We start from the raw sequence: 16,124 nt of genomic DNA, 5'->3' as shown, positions 1-16,124 counted from the left end.
CACAATGACAAGGAACAGGTCAGAGCCCCCACTGCAGGGTACCAAATGGCACAAAGGTGGTGGACAGAGCTCTTCTGCTGGTGTCACAGAATCACAGAATGTTAGGGATTGGAAGGGACCTCAAAAGATCATCTAGTCCAATCCCCCTGCCGGAGCAGGAACACCTAGATGAGGTTACACAGGAATGTGTCCAGGCGGGTTTTGAATGTCTCCAGAGAAGGAGACTCCACAACCTCCCTGGGCAGACTGTTCCAGTGTTCTGTCACCCTCACTGAGAAGAAGTTTCTTCTCATATTTAAGTGGAACCTCCTGTGTTCCAGTTTGTACCCATTACCCCTTGTCCTACCATTGGTTGTCACCAAGAAGAGCCTGGCTCCATCCTCATGACATATTTACATATTTATAAACATTAATGAGGTCACCCCTCAATCTTCTCCAAGCTAACGAGCCCCAGCTCCCTCAGCCTTTCCTCATAAGGGAGATGCTCCACTCCCTTCATCATCTTTGTTGCCCTGCCCTGGACTCTCTCCAGCAGTTCCCTGTCCTTCTGGAACTGAGGGGAACCAGAACTGGACACAATATTCCAGATGTGGTCTCAGTGGGTGTCACCCACCAGTGAGAACCACTACACCACCAAGACAGACACCTGCTTGGAGCACACCATCATACTATCTTTTTCTTCATGAAGTGGAAGGTGAACAGGCAGAGGGCAATATCATACTCATTCATAATACACAGATGATAAGTGAGTTTGCATTTTGAGAGTGCGTCTGCTCTGTTTGGAGAAAATTGTTAATTAATTAAAGCTAAACAAATCTAAGTGGTCAATAATACTGCAATACAGCTTAGTGATTTCCCTCTGGGTCCAGCTCATTAAATGAGCATAATTTCTTCTCAAAGTGACACCTATGCTTACAGACAAACCATATATATATATACATATATATAAAATTATAATAGAACAGTATGACTTTAAGATACTTGTCCAAAGAGCAGTCTGGACCAAAAACCACATTTAAAATTAGAACATGGCACATGACACACAGGAAGAGAGAAGTATATAGAGTTGCAAACACTTGTTACTGAGGAAGTTCAGTTGGATACTTCTCAATTTCCATTTTAATATATGAATAAAACACAAGGAAGTGCTACGAGAAATGCATCCCTCACATCAGCTGGACAGCTGCTATAGTTATGGTATCTGCAGACTATGGTAGCAACCACCACAATAAATGGTACTTAACAAGCTCTCTTTGAAGTCCTTTAAGGACTAATTTTGAGTTTTTCTTTTAAACCAGAAAGCTAGGCTGTGTAATGCACTAAGGAAGGTCAGCTGAAAACAGAACTAAAACCCCACATCAATAGACTTAAAGAAGCCACTTTCTTAGAAAGCCAGACAATGTGAAATCTCAGTTTAGCAAATGGGAATCCTACCCGCTGCACATTAAGAGGATATTCGTGTGAAAGTAATAAAGAAGTGAAGCATCTGCAAAAAACTTCTGAATTTGGACAAGTCCTCAAAACTAGGAACCCAAAATTAGACTTCTGCTTGGGAAGGTTTCAGGACAGGGTAACAATCAACAATCCCAGAATTACTTGAAAAATTGTATGATATACCAGCTCGTGCCCAAACTTCAAGGTCTAAAATGAAAACAAAGATGACATGAAAACTAACAATAAAAAAATTAGCAAAAAAGACATTTCAGCATTAGCTACTTCTGCTCCCTAATTTATGCATCTAATGAATAAATCAGTCTGTCTTACCGGAAGATACGAAGCACAAATAAAACCATATTAGTGACAAGTACCACAATTATATTTGCTATCACATGAATACTAGGAAAGAACAAAGAATAATACCAAATCAACACAACACTGAGCATGTATCATCAAACAAATTAATTTCTGAGGTTGTAATGTAATTGTAAAATTAATCAAAACTAAATGCACTGTACTGTTTACTGCTATTTTGATTAACAGAAATCATTACAGCAGCAGAAATGAGAATCCACAGGTAAGCTACGGAAATCTTTCTTAGAGGTTCTATCCTTATTCTCTTATTTTATTTATTACTAAGTTGAGCTGCATAAATTGAAGCATTTTCCAAATGTCTCAAGCAATTCCACTCCACAGCAAAGCCACTGCATTTAGATAAAGAGACAACCTTGACCAACAAAGTACTTTCTCAACAGAGCAGTTCTCAAGGAGAAGCAGCGCAGACCTCCTCATACTGCTCTGCCGAAATCCTTCAACCATCACCTGAGATGAAACACCCTGTTTCCAGGTTTAGTCTGCCCTTGGCTGACACTTGCTAACAAGTGCACTTTACCAACCACTGCAGTGCACCATGCAGGTACATGCCTATGAGATCTGGACCGAAGCTTAATTTATTGCACAATTATCACTAAGCAACCACAAGATAGAAACAATCATTAGTCACTTCCACCTGGGACTGAGTTTTAATGAAAGCAATCTAATTGAAAGGCTTTATATCCTCTTTTATCAATCTTTTGATTCAGCCAAATCAATAAGAATAGCTTCTTCTAAAAGGAGTCTAAACAAAATAAAAAACTTCTTACTGCAAATTGTTGTATATAATGGCAAAGTAATAGTTCTGAAATCAAACATTCTTAAAAAAAAAAAAAGTAATTGTGGGCAGAAGATTACTTCCTAGAACTCCTCGTCTAACACTATGATTTGCTTCTTTGTATAGACTAATTATCATTAAGAAATGTTAGCACTGTGAAGAATTTATTTCACACAGCTTAATCAGCAGAAAAAAAAAAGTGAAAACACACTAAAAGTTACTTGAAAAATACATCAGCGCACTAATACAACCAAATTTTAAACCTGCAAATAGCATAAAGAAAACACTTAAGAACTTCAAAATGCTTGCAGAAAAATACCTGCTGAGCCCATAGATGTGTCTAAAAGCACAAGCCCTAAGCAAGCGTGGTGGGTTGACCTCCACCAGCCGCCAGCCCCCCAGCCGCCCTCTCACTGCCCCTCCTCATCAGGACAGGCAGAGAAAATAAGATGGAGAAGGTGATGGGTCAAGGTAAGGACAGAGAGATCGCCTATCATTAACTAACACAGGCAAAACAGACCGGACTTGGGGAAAATGACCCCCAAAACCCGCACATAATTTCCCCTGGGTAGAAGGGTAGAAAAATCTACAGGTAATTATGCTAGTCACATTGCTTAATAAGCTTGTACAAGTCAGTTGGGTACTGTGGAGATCATGACTGTAGAAGAACCTGATTAGAATAAAAAAATGTTAATTAAGCCTCATAATACTCTGAAAGATAGGCAAGTGATTTGCTTTTATAGAGATTGCAAAATTGACTTGTTCAATGTCATGTCACCTCAGGGGAATGACAATTTCTAACAAACTAACCTACAGTTTTCAGGTGGACTTCATTTGAGGGATACACAAAAGTTCCATCTTGTCCTGAATAAGAAAGGAAAATATATTTTGTTCCTTATTTGTCATATTGTTGAAATATCTTTACTGCCCTCTGGCGTGCATTTCAGCAGTAAATATATGCATAAAATGAAAGATAATTGGCATTGATCTGAATACAACTGTTTCAGTTCATTTTTTGACTACTTCTAAACAAACCCTCAACTCCCTAGGACAAACAGGAGATGATATTCGCATCTCCATGGTATTTATTGACGCAAAGCACCAGTTTAAAAGGTAGGCCTCAGCAACTACTCTAAATATAAACGTTAATAGAAAATGCAGAATTTGGTTCTCTGTTGCTTCAACTGACACTGTGAATTCAGTTCTCCTCACCTCTAGAAGTCTTTCGTGTTTGACTCCAATAATGCTACCAGAGCCTTTCCTGTCTGATTTAAATAATGCTTAACTCAAAAAAAAAACAAACCCCCAAAACCACAACACCACCAAACACCATCTCTCTAAACCATTTCTACTTTCTCATCCATTTCATGTGTTCCTCCTTCAACATAGAGGGGGTTTACAGCAATAAGCAGCGTGATCAGTGTAAAGTAACTGTTCCTCCCACCACTGCCAACTTAATTCACCCCTTCTTCACCCACTCAAGGTCTCCACAAGGAATCTTAGGACACAGTTTCATGTTGCCCCATATCTGACATAACTCCAGGTGTCATGTGCTTACACTGTAGCAGGATCTTATTGCTGTCTAAAACTATCTAACAAGAAGGCGTAGATAAGACAGAGCCAAAGCCTTCCAAGAGGTGAACAGTGGATGGACAAGATGCAACAGATACAAGTTGAAGCATGTAAAATTCCAACTTAATATAAGAAATTTCTCCCCCTTTAAAAAAAAACACTTAAAAAAAAACAGGGTGGTCAAGCACTAAAACATGTTTTCTACAGAGGCTGTGAAATCTCAGTACTTGGAGATATTCAAAACTCAGTTGGACACAACCCTGACATCATGCTGCTTTGAGCAGGGGGCTGGACTAGATGATCTCTGGAAGTCCCTTCTAACCTACACGAGTCTGTGCATCAATGCTTTTCAAATAGTTACTCCAAAATAATTCCTATAGCATTTTTCCTTTTGAAAAAAGGAGTACATTTTCAGTATCAAAACTTGAAGCACTGCAATTTGCACTTTTTTATTTTTTAAGTGAGAATATAACCACACCTAGGGAAAATACTCCATTTTCATTACCCACAAGAAGTGACTGAATAAATGGCTTTGAGACACCATTACTCAGCTGAGACATTTCAAAAAGCTCATGCTGATCTGCAAACCACTGCCTCCCATAGCTCATCCAAATCCTTTTGTCTCCTGCTGTAAACAGGACTGCTGGATCTGCCCCTTACTGAAACGTGAATGCAGCAAAGTGTTGGTAAACTCACTCATACAAGCAGATGTTGCCAGCTGCCACTAGCTGGATGTGAAAGACTGTGGTTCCTGAACCAAAAGGATCAACTTGAGAGGCCTAGAGAATTTTAGCTAGCTGACAGAACCCTAAAGTGTAATATTGCCCTTGTACTTGTTTCTCCATTGCCCATCTCCCATATAGCAATAACTTAGCTGAAAATAAAACAACAAAAAGTGTTTTCCAGCAATGCTGAGAAAGAAGATTAACGTAGCCATCAAAATTCTTTTAGGTAGGCCTAGGTGAAAACAAGTAACATTCTGGAAAGCAAGAGTAACCCAAATTTTTCCATTTACTAGTTCCAGTAATTCTGCACGTTTTAATCTGCCATTTTTGTATATTTTCAAGAGGCTACACTGACTTCAGTGCAAAAACTATCTTCCTGTTTATTACTATAGGTAACATCTGAACTTAGAACTAGAGATAACTGTTGCATTTAAAGCCACGGTACCTAGCTCTATCCAAAACTACCTTAAGTGAAAAAACAACACACTATGAAACAAAAGAAATTACACAGAGAAATTTGATTGGAAGCTAAAGGATGATAAACACAGCGGTATTACTTCAGATTATTTACACCAAGAACCGGATTCTGACACACACATGATGCTCATCACATGTTTAAAGAAGCAAATACCACTCAAACCTCAGAATCCTCTTTGCCCACGGCACAAAGTATTGTGAATAGCACATCCCTACAGTTTCTCCAATAGAATATTAAAAAATGCTAAAAATCTTCAACAGCTTCCTTCCAGAGGTCAGACTGAAAACTCTGGAAGTTGCTCCACAAGCCCATTCAGCCGATGAGAACTGAAATCTCTCAGCAGCTGTACACAGACAGGTGCAGGGGGGCAACCACTTCAGCCACCCTGTTTAAATTCTTAATTCAAATCTTAATTCTTTAGTTCCAGACAACTCCAGCTGCCCAGTTTTCATTCACCATGGCACCAGCCAGCACTGTTAACCACAGCAACACAAAGAAACCACACAGGTCACTGTGCACACACTAACAGCAGCAGCATTGGGGGGGGGGGCCTAAACTTGTCCCCCCGGCAGCCCCGATGCTGTCCCCTTGCCCGGGGGCTTGAGCTCACAGCACCGTGTGTGTAGCTCGGCCTAGACTTGAGCGCTTCAAAAGTGCTTAGGTCAGACTAACAGCACTTAGGTTAAATCAGACGAGGCAGAGACGCAGTGAAGACAAGAATTTTAAAAGCTTTTCTTTGGTTATTCATATATTTTGGATGTGTGACCGGGAAAAATAAATAAATAAAAGAGAGAAGGGTAAGGAGCAGTGTTTTGGCAAGCGGCAGGCCAGCAAAGGCAGCAGCCCCGCACAGGGCAGCAGGGACACCTCCCGCTCTGCCCCGGGCGCGGAGCGGCAGCCCCCAGCGCGGAGCCCGCCCGGGGGGCTCCTCCCCGCCCCCGGGAGCGGCGGGGCAGACGCTACTTACAGCCCTGGTCTCATACAGCACCAGCTTCTGCACTGAGCTGATCATGGGGGCGGCGGCGGCCGGCATGGCGGCCGCGCAGGGCTCGGGCCTTGCCCCGACCCTGAGGCACGGCGGGGGCAGCGGGGGCTGCCCGGCAGCAGCCGGGGGAGAAGCCGAGCTCCTGCCGGAGCGCAGGGACACAACGGGACGCGGGACGGACTCCACCGGCCTGTTGCCGGGACGGGGAGAAGCCGGAAGTGCCTGCACGCCACCGCGCAGGCGCCCCCGCGGGCGAGAGAGAGCGCCTGCGCCGCCACCTGAGGAGGCGGTGGAGCCGCCTCACGCTTGGCTCCCCAGCGGTGCAGCTCCCCGCACCGGGGCAGGCGAGGCGGCAGCAGCAGCGCTGTCAGCCGCTGCTCCCGCCGGGGCCCGCTCGTTGGGGGTTGCGACGCGCAGCAGGCAGGTCCCCACGCAGAGTCAGCACCAGGAACAGCTCCCAAGTCGTCCCCCACCCCTTGCGCCGGGGGAGGCCGGTTCTCCGCCTTCATCCCCCTTCTGAGGGGGCGGGGCGAAAATAAGGGAGGCGGAACCAAGGGAAGGGGGCGGTGCTCTCCGGTTGCCCGGGTTACAGGGGGACACAGGGGCTGCGTGCCGCGGCCGTTGTGCCTTCTCTGTGCCCCTCCTCCCGCCGCACTTCGCTCAACGTAAGTGCCGTTGTCTTCCCCTGCTCGGCGGCCCGCCCCGTCCCTGAGGGGCGCCCAGCGGGGTGTCGTCTTTGTCCTGCCAGTCACGGGGGGAAACAAGGCTCCGCCAGGCTCTTGTTCAGGGTACGGGGATCTGGTTTATTTATTTGGTTGGGTTGTTTTTTGTAATTAGGGAACCGCCCATTAACTGGGAAGGTTTGGGAAGGAGTGAAACTGCTGGAAATGTAAAGTTCAGCCAGTGAGTTCCCGTGAGAGAAGGGGAGGATTGATTTGTGGGTGGTGGTGGTTTTTTTTCTAATATTAAAATACTGTCCCTAGTGTACAGAAGGTCTTATTCTGAAAGTGTCATAAAGTTTCAGTTTGATGTTTCAAAACAAACTTTTCAGATATTCATCCTGAAGTGGAATTTTTTTTTTAATTTTTTAATTTATTAATTTTGCCCTTGTACTTGTTTCTCCATTGCCCATCTCCCATATAGCAATAACTTAGCTGAAAATAAAACAACAAAAAGTGTTTTCCAGCAATGCTGAGAAAGAAGATTAACGTAGCCATCAAAATTCTTTTAGGTAGGCCTAGGTGAAAACAAGTAACATTCTGGAAAGCAAGAGTAACCCAAATTTTTCCATTTACTAGTTCCAGTAGTTCTGCATGTTTTAATCTGCCATTTTTGTATATTTTCAAGAGGCTACACTGACTTCAGTGCAAAAACTATCTTTCTGTTTATTACTATAGGTAACATCTGAACTTAGAACTAGAGATAATTGTTGCATTTAAAGCCACGGTACCTAGCTCTATCCAAAACTACCTTAAGTGAAAAAACAACACACTATGAAACAAAAGAAATTACACAGAGAAATTTGATTGGAAGCGGAGGTTGGAGAGTTGAGAGTTAAGTGGCCCTCCAAAGCAAGCGAGGTTTTGTTTTGCCACCTTCAAACCACGCTTCATGTTTTTGGGCTCTGTTTGTTGGAAAGGCCCATCTGTAATTTGCTGCAGCTCACTTGAATTAGAAACTTGTTTCAGTTTCACGTTGTTGCGTAGATGTGCGATCTCTTGCAGTCCTGGGAGAGTTGGGATTTATGAGAGGATTACAGAACAGGTCGTGAACTGTGATTTGATTCTTCAAAGCCTTGTTCACATACCTTAGCCATGGAGACAGCAAGTACTTCCACTGACCATGATGGGGCTCTTCTGTGTCTGAAGCTCACACACAGAGGGCCTTGGCAAGACCATGGCCCATTTCAGGGACCAGAGAGAAGTTACAACTATAGTAATTGGAACAGGAAGGAAAAGGCACTGAAACAACTGCATGCTGTTTAAACAAGATCTACAGTCTGTTTGAGAGTCAGGAAGAATCATTATCAACCTCTATATAGTTGCAGCTGAGGATTGGGAGTAGTTCAAACAATCCCTTATTTTTTGGAAGCAATTCTTAGTGCATTGTCTATGTTCTCTAAATGCTTTTTCTTCTTATAACAGCTTTTGTTAAAAAGCAATTTGCCTTGTATCAAATTATTATTCAGTTATATTTTTAATTATGTGTCATTTTAACCACATATAAGCTACTGTATTTTATAACAAGCTTTTTTTTTTCCTCCTAGTCTTAGATAACTTATGGCTTCACAAGACGAGAAACAAACTCAGCCCTTTGCAGACATCTTTGATGAAGATGAAGCTGAAAAATCCTTTCTGTTGTCCAAGCCCACTTGCTTAATTGTCCTTGGAAAGCCAGTAAGATGTCTCACAGACATTTTTTTCTTCAGAAATTCTGCAGACAATTTTACTTTGTGTTTCAAAACCTTTGTTGAGTGACACTGCCAAAAAGATCAAATGCCTACTTTTTTATCTTTTCCTTTTTGCAGATCCTGCAGAATGTGGTAAATATTCTGATCTCATTTAATGAGGCCAATTTTTGGCCTGAGTGACCAGCTGATTACAATTACAAGTGTTATTACTGTAAATAAAAGTTACATGTTGCTCAAAAAGTTTCTTTTCACATTGGCAATTGGATTGGTTTTATGTTATTTCAGTATTATAACTTTTAAAAAACTTGACAGATTCAAGACAAATAGGCATGAAAGAACCTTCAGCTTGATGTACTGACTAACAGACATGCAATGAGATACGAAATATTTAAATGAACTTTGACGTAATTACATGTCATATATTTGGGAATAAGTGAAATCCACCAAGGTGTCTGCGATCATTGCCTTCAGTAGATGCTTAATATTGAAACAAATTTTAACAAAGGGTTGAAATTGCACAGGCCTGGTCAGGAGGGCAAGGAATTAAATATTCTATATTTATTATAATATATTTTTTTTAATATGGCTGATGTGTAGAGCATCTATCTTATTTAAGATATGTATTTTAAGTTAAAAACATAATGTCATTAAAGCAAAATCAAATTATATATATTCTCATCACACCTGTAAGGTATAAGGTATGAGTAGACTGGAGTGTTTGCTGACACACTGAGAATATGATTTATTAGTGGGTTTTTTTACTATTTTTCAATTACAAAATTTATCTAGGGTAAACAGACTGTCAAAGAAGGTCCTGTATGCCCTGGGAAAAATGGGCATAATCCTAAGGGTGGAAGATGGTGTGTTTTGCAAAGTCACATTCAGGTAGCTGTACTCTTAGATGCCTCATTACTCCTAGTTATGTTGGTTCCTCAGAATTCATGTAAGTGATACATATTTTGTCAATATCTAAACCAGATTTGTGGACTAACAGGGGCGATTTTTACATATTCATTGTTTTAGTGAAAGAATGCTATCCCTATGTATCTTACTCAGAAATGGCTGAACGGATTTGCTTCATAATTTGCTTGGAGGCTGAAGATAATAAATTTCAGTCCTGAAGAGTTTCTCATAGGAATTTGTGGGCAAATCATAGCCGAGTTTTAGACAGAGTTACTTAGAAATAAATTCAGTATAATTACTTTGGAGATAATTAACTGCAAAGGGCTGTAACAGTATATCAGCAATGCTAGGCAGTGTGAAATAGAGGATCATATTAAAAAGAGTGTTTGTTTACCCAGTGCATAACTCAGAGGCCCTAATCCTAATGGTGGCTTTTAGTTGGTTTTATCATATGAAAAGATATTCTTCATTGTGTTGTATGTTTGGTTTTTGTTGTTTCCTTCTGCCTATTTAAGTGTGTATTTTTCATTTTAAGGGCTCTGGAAAGAAAACATTAGCTAGAAAGCTAGCACAAATGTGGAAATGCATTTGCATAGAAGGTAAACATACACTATATTGGGAATATTACATCGCTTTGTATTGTCTTTTGGTTTAGAATATCTTTTCTGTTCGATGTAATTCAAAATGGCATGCTTCTGATTGCAGTAAAGACTACTGATAAGGACTAAGTAACCATTTTGCCAGAAATGCAATTGCTGAAAAACAGCCTTTTAGTTATAGAGAGGCTTAGAAAAATAACTTTCCTCTCCTTTTTGTTTTGGGTTTTTTTTTTGGAAGGGGATACGTGTAACACATAATAATCACATTCTTTTCTAGTCCTTTAAGGTGATTCATGTGACCCTTCTTGTTCACATGGAGGTAACTCATTGAATTGCAGAGAGCACAGAGATTTCTGTATCAGCATGAGTAATAGTGGAAGGAATGGGAGCTGGCACTTTCAAATTTCTAAAACAAAAATATCTGATGGCTTATTTCAGAAGATGTAGTTAATTTCTCCCTCCATGTGTTCATGTGTTTACTGGAATACAAGATATCATTTAATTGTCTAAGCTTATCCATGTCAATTTCTGACAGTCTGTCTCATTGAAGATTTTTCAAGGTCTGTAGAGTAAAACCTTTTCTTTTGCTTACAACATTATCTTACTCCCTATCAATGCATCACTAGAGATTTTTCTGTTTGTTTTTGTTGTTGTTTTGTTTTGTTTTGTTTTTTGTTTATTTTTGAGACACCTCAGTGGGAAAATAGGTTGCTACAAAATATAAGTCTCTGGCAGTTTTCTTTTGTACTAATTTTGCCAGCAGCAACTAAAAGAATTAAAATGTGTATTTTTTTTACAGGCCTGGTAATATTTTTGTACCTGTGACATTATAATTCACAAATCTTGCTTAATTCACTTTTTTTTTAAATGAAAAAATAAAACATTTCCACCAGACTTGTCCTACTAGTTTGAGGGCTAATATGATAGTTTTAAGTAGAAGAAAGCACATAATAATATGATCGTTTTAAGTAGAAGAAAAGAAAGCACATAATAATCTTAACTATGAAGCAATTTCTTGAGTGCCTCTGCACAACAAATTATAAACCTGATTTTATAGTGTATGTGTGTACAGTTGTTCTAATAATAGCCCTCTAGTGGATGGTGTAACACTTCATATTCCTATGAATACACAGGCTTATTTATCAAATGAAGTGTCTTTATCTTATTTTGATATGGTAAAATTCAGTTTAAATAATGGTCTTTTTTTACTTATGTAGATATAAGCTTTTTAATTCATGAGATTGTCCAACAAAAAAATTAATACCTGGTCCAAAACATAGATCAGGCCAAAATCAGAAGGGATCTTAGGAATGTACTTAAGCTAACTCATTCTCTGAAGGTATCTAAACCATTACTATATATATATATAAATATATTTTTTTAAAAAAAAAAATTATTTTTTTTTTTAATTTCCAGGCAGTCTATCTCTGTAACACAGTCTTTACCATTAGAAAGTTTTTATTAGTGACTGATGTAAACCCCACTTTTTGCATTTTTATGCCTTATTTCTGGTAGAATCAGAGAATTATTCTTTTCTTCTTTTGCTCATGATAAATCTTTTAATCTTCTTTTGTCTAGTGTACGCACACGTGTAGACACTCGCATTCCTTCAACTTCTGCTGATAGCTTTTTTTAAAATTTTCCACATCAAAAAAGAAAGAAACAAATAAATTCAACATACAAACCCACAATAATATAGCTAAGAACGACCTCCAGAGGTTACCGAGTCCAACCTTCTACTCAAAGCATTGTCAGCCAGAGAAGGTTATTCAGGGCTGTGTCCGGTTGAGTCTGGAATATCTCCAAGGATGGAGACTCCACCGCCTCTCCGGGCAACACTTCCCATTGTTCAACCACCTTCATGACTAAAAACTGCTTCCTAATTACCCCATTGAAATTTCTCATGTTCCTACTTGTGCCTGTTGCTTCCTGTCCCAGATGCACTTCTGTGAAGACAGTGGTTCTGTTTTTGTGCCTTCCCATTAAGTCGTTATAGGTAGCAATCAAAGCTGTTCTGTTTTCTCCAGGCTGAACAAGGCCAGTTCTTTTGGCTTCTCCTAGTATGTTCAGCACTTTTAATCATCTTGGTACCCCCACTGGACTTGCTCCAACTAATCAAAGTTGGATAATTATGAAATAGGAAAGGTGTTCACAGTCTTTTTAATTGGACAAAATACTTTCTATCCGTTTATCCAATGAGGGCAATATTAATGAATAAAACAGGGCAAGGGTCCACGTAGAGCTCTGATTTTCAGTTTCTGTGTTGTTTGTTAGTACATTGCCTGTCTCAGTTGGGACCCATGGCAAATAATGCTCTCCTAAATGCACACATTCGTAATATGAAGGACAGTGAGTGAGACAGTCATCATTACTAGTAGGAGTAGTTTGAAAACAGCCACTGTGTTCTGGGGAGAAATATTTTAGCTGTATAGGCATGAGCCATCTGGCTTCAGGGCCTTTCCTTGGCCTAGTTTATTAACTGTATAGATGTAGCCTTAAGGGTTGTTCTTGAAAACTTTTGTGACTATCTGCTTATTTCAATGGTATGGAAGTGTGTAAAGGCTTCCAGGATCGTTCTGCTATGATGTCCACAGAGACAGTGGGCAGGCCTTTGAACTTGATGGGTGTCAAATTTAGTGTTTTATTTAATTTGAGATAATTAGACTACATAAGGAGTAGGTTTTTAAGGGTTTTTTTAAAAGCCCTTAAAGCTGCTTTTAAAAAGCCCTTTAGACAAATAACTGGTTTTGTGTGTCTAAAATGTTCTTTTTCTAAAATTTGCTTTTAAAATTTGGGAAGCATTTGAGCTCAAATACTCAGCTCTGGATTACACAGCAGTAATGCTAATTTGATATAAACCAGTAGTTAAAATAATCCTGCAAGGCTGCTGTTGTGCATTTGTCTGTAGTATATATATATATATATGGCTAAATTGTAGAGAAAAACATCTACCCAGATATTGCCAAAAGGCATCAGGTTCTGGATGGACAAAATATAATAATGGCCATAAATATAATGACTGTTCATTCAGAAATACTCTGGTTGCTTGAAGCACACATACATACTTGTATATGTGTGTGTAAATGTATATATCTGTGCATGTACATGTCTGTATATAAAATATTTATATTAATTATTTTATTTTTATTCTATCTGATGTGCTTTCTCAGCTTCAGAAGTAATTCAAACAAATATTAATGAAGAAACAGAATACGGGCTTAAGGTAAAGGTCTAATCTTCTAGTAAGTTTTTTCACATTCTTGAGAAATACATATTATATAAGACTATGTTTTGCATTTTACCTTAGTGTCAAGAATTACTTTTTAAAGGTCAAAATATTTCTGAAGAACTGGTTACAGAAATGATTCTGAAAAAGATTGAGTCACCAGAAGTTGCTCATTTTGGTAAGTATATTTATAGCCTAAATTTCTTAGAATGAACTAGCTATGATTTTCACACACTTTGCATCCATTACTGCTCAAATATAATTTATTTTGTATTAAATGGTAGCATCTTTTCTTGTGCTCAAATATAATTTATTTTATATTGGACGATAGCATCTTTTCTTGTACTCCTCAGGTTGTGCAATATCCATAAACTGGGACTGTATTTTGGGATTAATTTACCAATATGGGAGATCAGAAAGTGTCATACCAATTCTATATTATGTTAATTTTGAGAAAACAAATTTGCCCCAGATTTTAAGTGTTACTATGACTCTCAGTTGGTAATATTATCTGGTTATAAAAGTTTTAGGATTTAAAAAAAATTTTTTTTTTGCTTGAGTACTTGTGTAACAGCAATAACAACACACACACACACACAAAAACCCAGCAGAAATGTATGGTCTTTCTTTTCTTGTTTTTCTTACAACGTCATTTATTCCCTTTACATTCTGTCACTGACAGTAAGTTAGATAAGAATAGTATTGGTAGTAATAATATTTCTTCTTTTTGAGGAAAGATTATGTTCTTTGAGTCTATTAAGACTAGTTCTTCAGACCTTGTTAGAGTCTGAACCTGCTTTCCTGAAGAGAAAAAAATATACTGCTAAGTGGAAAGAAAGTAAATGATAATGTAGTGTCTTTTTCTGGTGCTGACTTTTATTTGAAATTTCCATTATAGGAGAGAGACATGTATAGTGCCAAGAATGTCTTGAGTTTATACTGCTCTCAAAACTAGCATGCTTCTATAAGCTTCTAATTACAATGGGTTTTCTTCCTTCCCTAGTCCAAGACTGAACGGTTTTGCAAAAGATATAGCCTTGCCTGGTGAAACCAGGCTTTTGAAACAGTAGGCAAAAGACAGAGAAATAGGGAAGAAATAAATTAAAAGAGAAGGGGAGAAAAAAACCCAACGATATTATGGCGAAACAAATACTTGAGGGAAGAAGTTGCGATAGAAATACCAGTCTCTTAATCCATATGTCAGGACTTTAAGAAAAGCCTGAAGAGGTGTCTGTGTTATCTGAGATCCCTTCTTTTAGTCTGTCAGATAATGAATGACTAAGATGTGTGTATCACAGGGGACTTAGAGTCTGTAAACATGACTGCAAAGTTGATAGAGAAATTGTTTCTTGTAACCAAACCATTTTCTGTATTACAGATGCCCAAACATAGCAAGGAACAGAATAACCTACATTCTCACTGTTTTTCCTACCAACTGCAACTCAACTCCAAAACCAATTTTTTGTCAATTATTTTCTTGTTCTAATCACTTTTTTGTTTAGCAACTATCTTAATGTAATCCTTGGAAAGCTTAAGTAGGCTTTCAGCAGGAACTAATGAGTCAGTTGACTATTAATTATTCATTAGAGATTTTAGAAATGGTGTTGTAGGAAAGGCTGATTTTTTAAGTTTTAACTTTAGTTTCTAGCATTTTAAAATACAGGTTTTCTTAACAGTATACACAATAAGGGATTATTTTCAATTATATTCTTCTAATAAACACATTATGTTGGAGATGGATGTGCTGGCGGTATTAAAAAGTGCCATAACAAATGATAATATTTAAAAATTGTAAACCACTAAAACCAGAATTTCTTTTTGGCTTCTCAAGGAGGTCACATATGAAGCTTCTAAGCTATTACTTGAAATAAGCAGTGTATCTTTTTAAAATAACATAGGCGCTGAAGAATTGGAAAATAACAAGCATACGATTATAATATCTACGTATCTCATATGCTTGCCTTTTTTTTTTTTAAATAGAACAAAAAAAAACAACCAGAAGTTCATATCATGTTAACCTAAACAATATTTGCAAAGGAAAAAACTATGTCATTATCACAGGGGAAAACTGCTCAATTAGTATGATTTAAATAATGACCAAAGTTGTTTATTGATTTATTAATGGCAAGTAATTAACAGGCAGGCAGTGAACTGGTGGTCAGTGAAGAGGTTCAGTGTCAGCCACGTAACAGACAAACCACAGCACTAGACACTTGCCAAATATTAACAAATACCTACACATTTGTAAACACATTCCCAAAATTAATTCCAAAGAGTATGCTCAGACTTCCATGGCGATGCATGCAAACCCTCTTTCAAAGATGGGTAGAAGGTAGAAGCACACGTTCCCTTTCCTGAGAATGGTTGTTCACCTGTTTAAGCACACTTGCTGTTGGACATGTGGGTGCTTTAGCTTTGTCTGTGTCCATTTTCTACTGATGCACGCACCAGGGAGAAGGCTCCCCATGAGCTCGCATACACTCGAGGTGTGGGTCACTATGTGTTTAACCCTGTCCTCTCAATCTGGTAGTTGAAATGCAGGTTACTCACAGCATCCAATGGGGAAGCTGCTCTGTCAGGCCTCAGCAGAAGTTGTAGTGCTGACACATCAACCTGGTTTGGCTGCTGTTCTTTTACCT

General features: G+C 38.9%; 2 protein-coding genes across 2 annotated transcripts in view; one reads left to right on the top strand and one right to left on the bottom strand.

Annotated features, from left to right (window-relative positions):
* FIG4 (FIG4 phosphoinositide 5-phosphatase) overlaps nt 1–6,540 on the bottom strand; it is a 67,482-nt gene extending 60,942 nt beyond the window's left edge. The window contains exon 1 of the mRNA XM_080342451.1: nt 6,330–6,540. Coding sequence (XP_080198577.1) covers nt 6,330–6,395 — 66 coding nt within the window. The 5' untranslated portion in view covers nt 6,396–6,540. The remainder of the gene's footprint in view (nt 1–6,329) is intronic.
* Nucleotides 6,541–6,819: 279 nt separating this feature from the next.
* AK9 (adenylate kinase 9) overlaps nt 6,820–16,124 on the top strand; it is a gene marked incomplete at its 3' end in the record, with an annotated part of 71,922 nt that continues 62,617 nt past the window's right edge. Inside the window, exons 1-5 of the mRNA XM_080341408.1 lie at nt 6,820–7,135; nt 8,614–8,743; nt 10,196–10,259; nt 13,430–13,482; nt 13,567–13,663. Of these exons, the coding sequence (XP_080197534.1) occupies nt 8,627–8,743; nt 10,196–10,259; nt 13,430–13,482; nt 13,567–13,663 (331 nt within the window). The 5' untranslated portion in view covers nt 6,820–7,135; nt 8,614–8,626. The remainder of the gene's footprint in view (nt 7,136–8,613; nt 8,744–10,195; nt 10,260–13,429; nt 13,483–13,566; nt 13,664–16,124) is intronic.

Source organism: Nesoenas mayeri, assembly GCF_963082525.1.
Source record: "Nesoenas mayeri genome assembly, chromosome: 3".
NCBI lineage: Eukaryota > Metazoa > Chordata > Aves > Columbiformes > Columbidae > Nesoenas > Nesoenas mayeri.
Note: the sequence above shows the minus strand (reverse complement) of the source record. Positions and strands in the feature narration are given on the sequence as shown.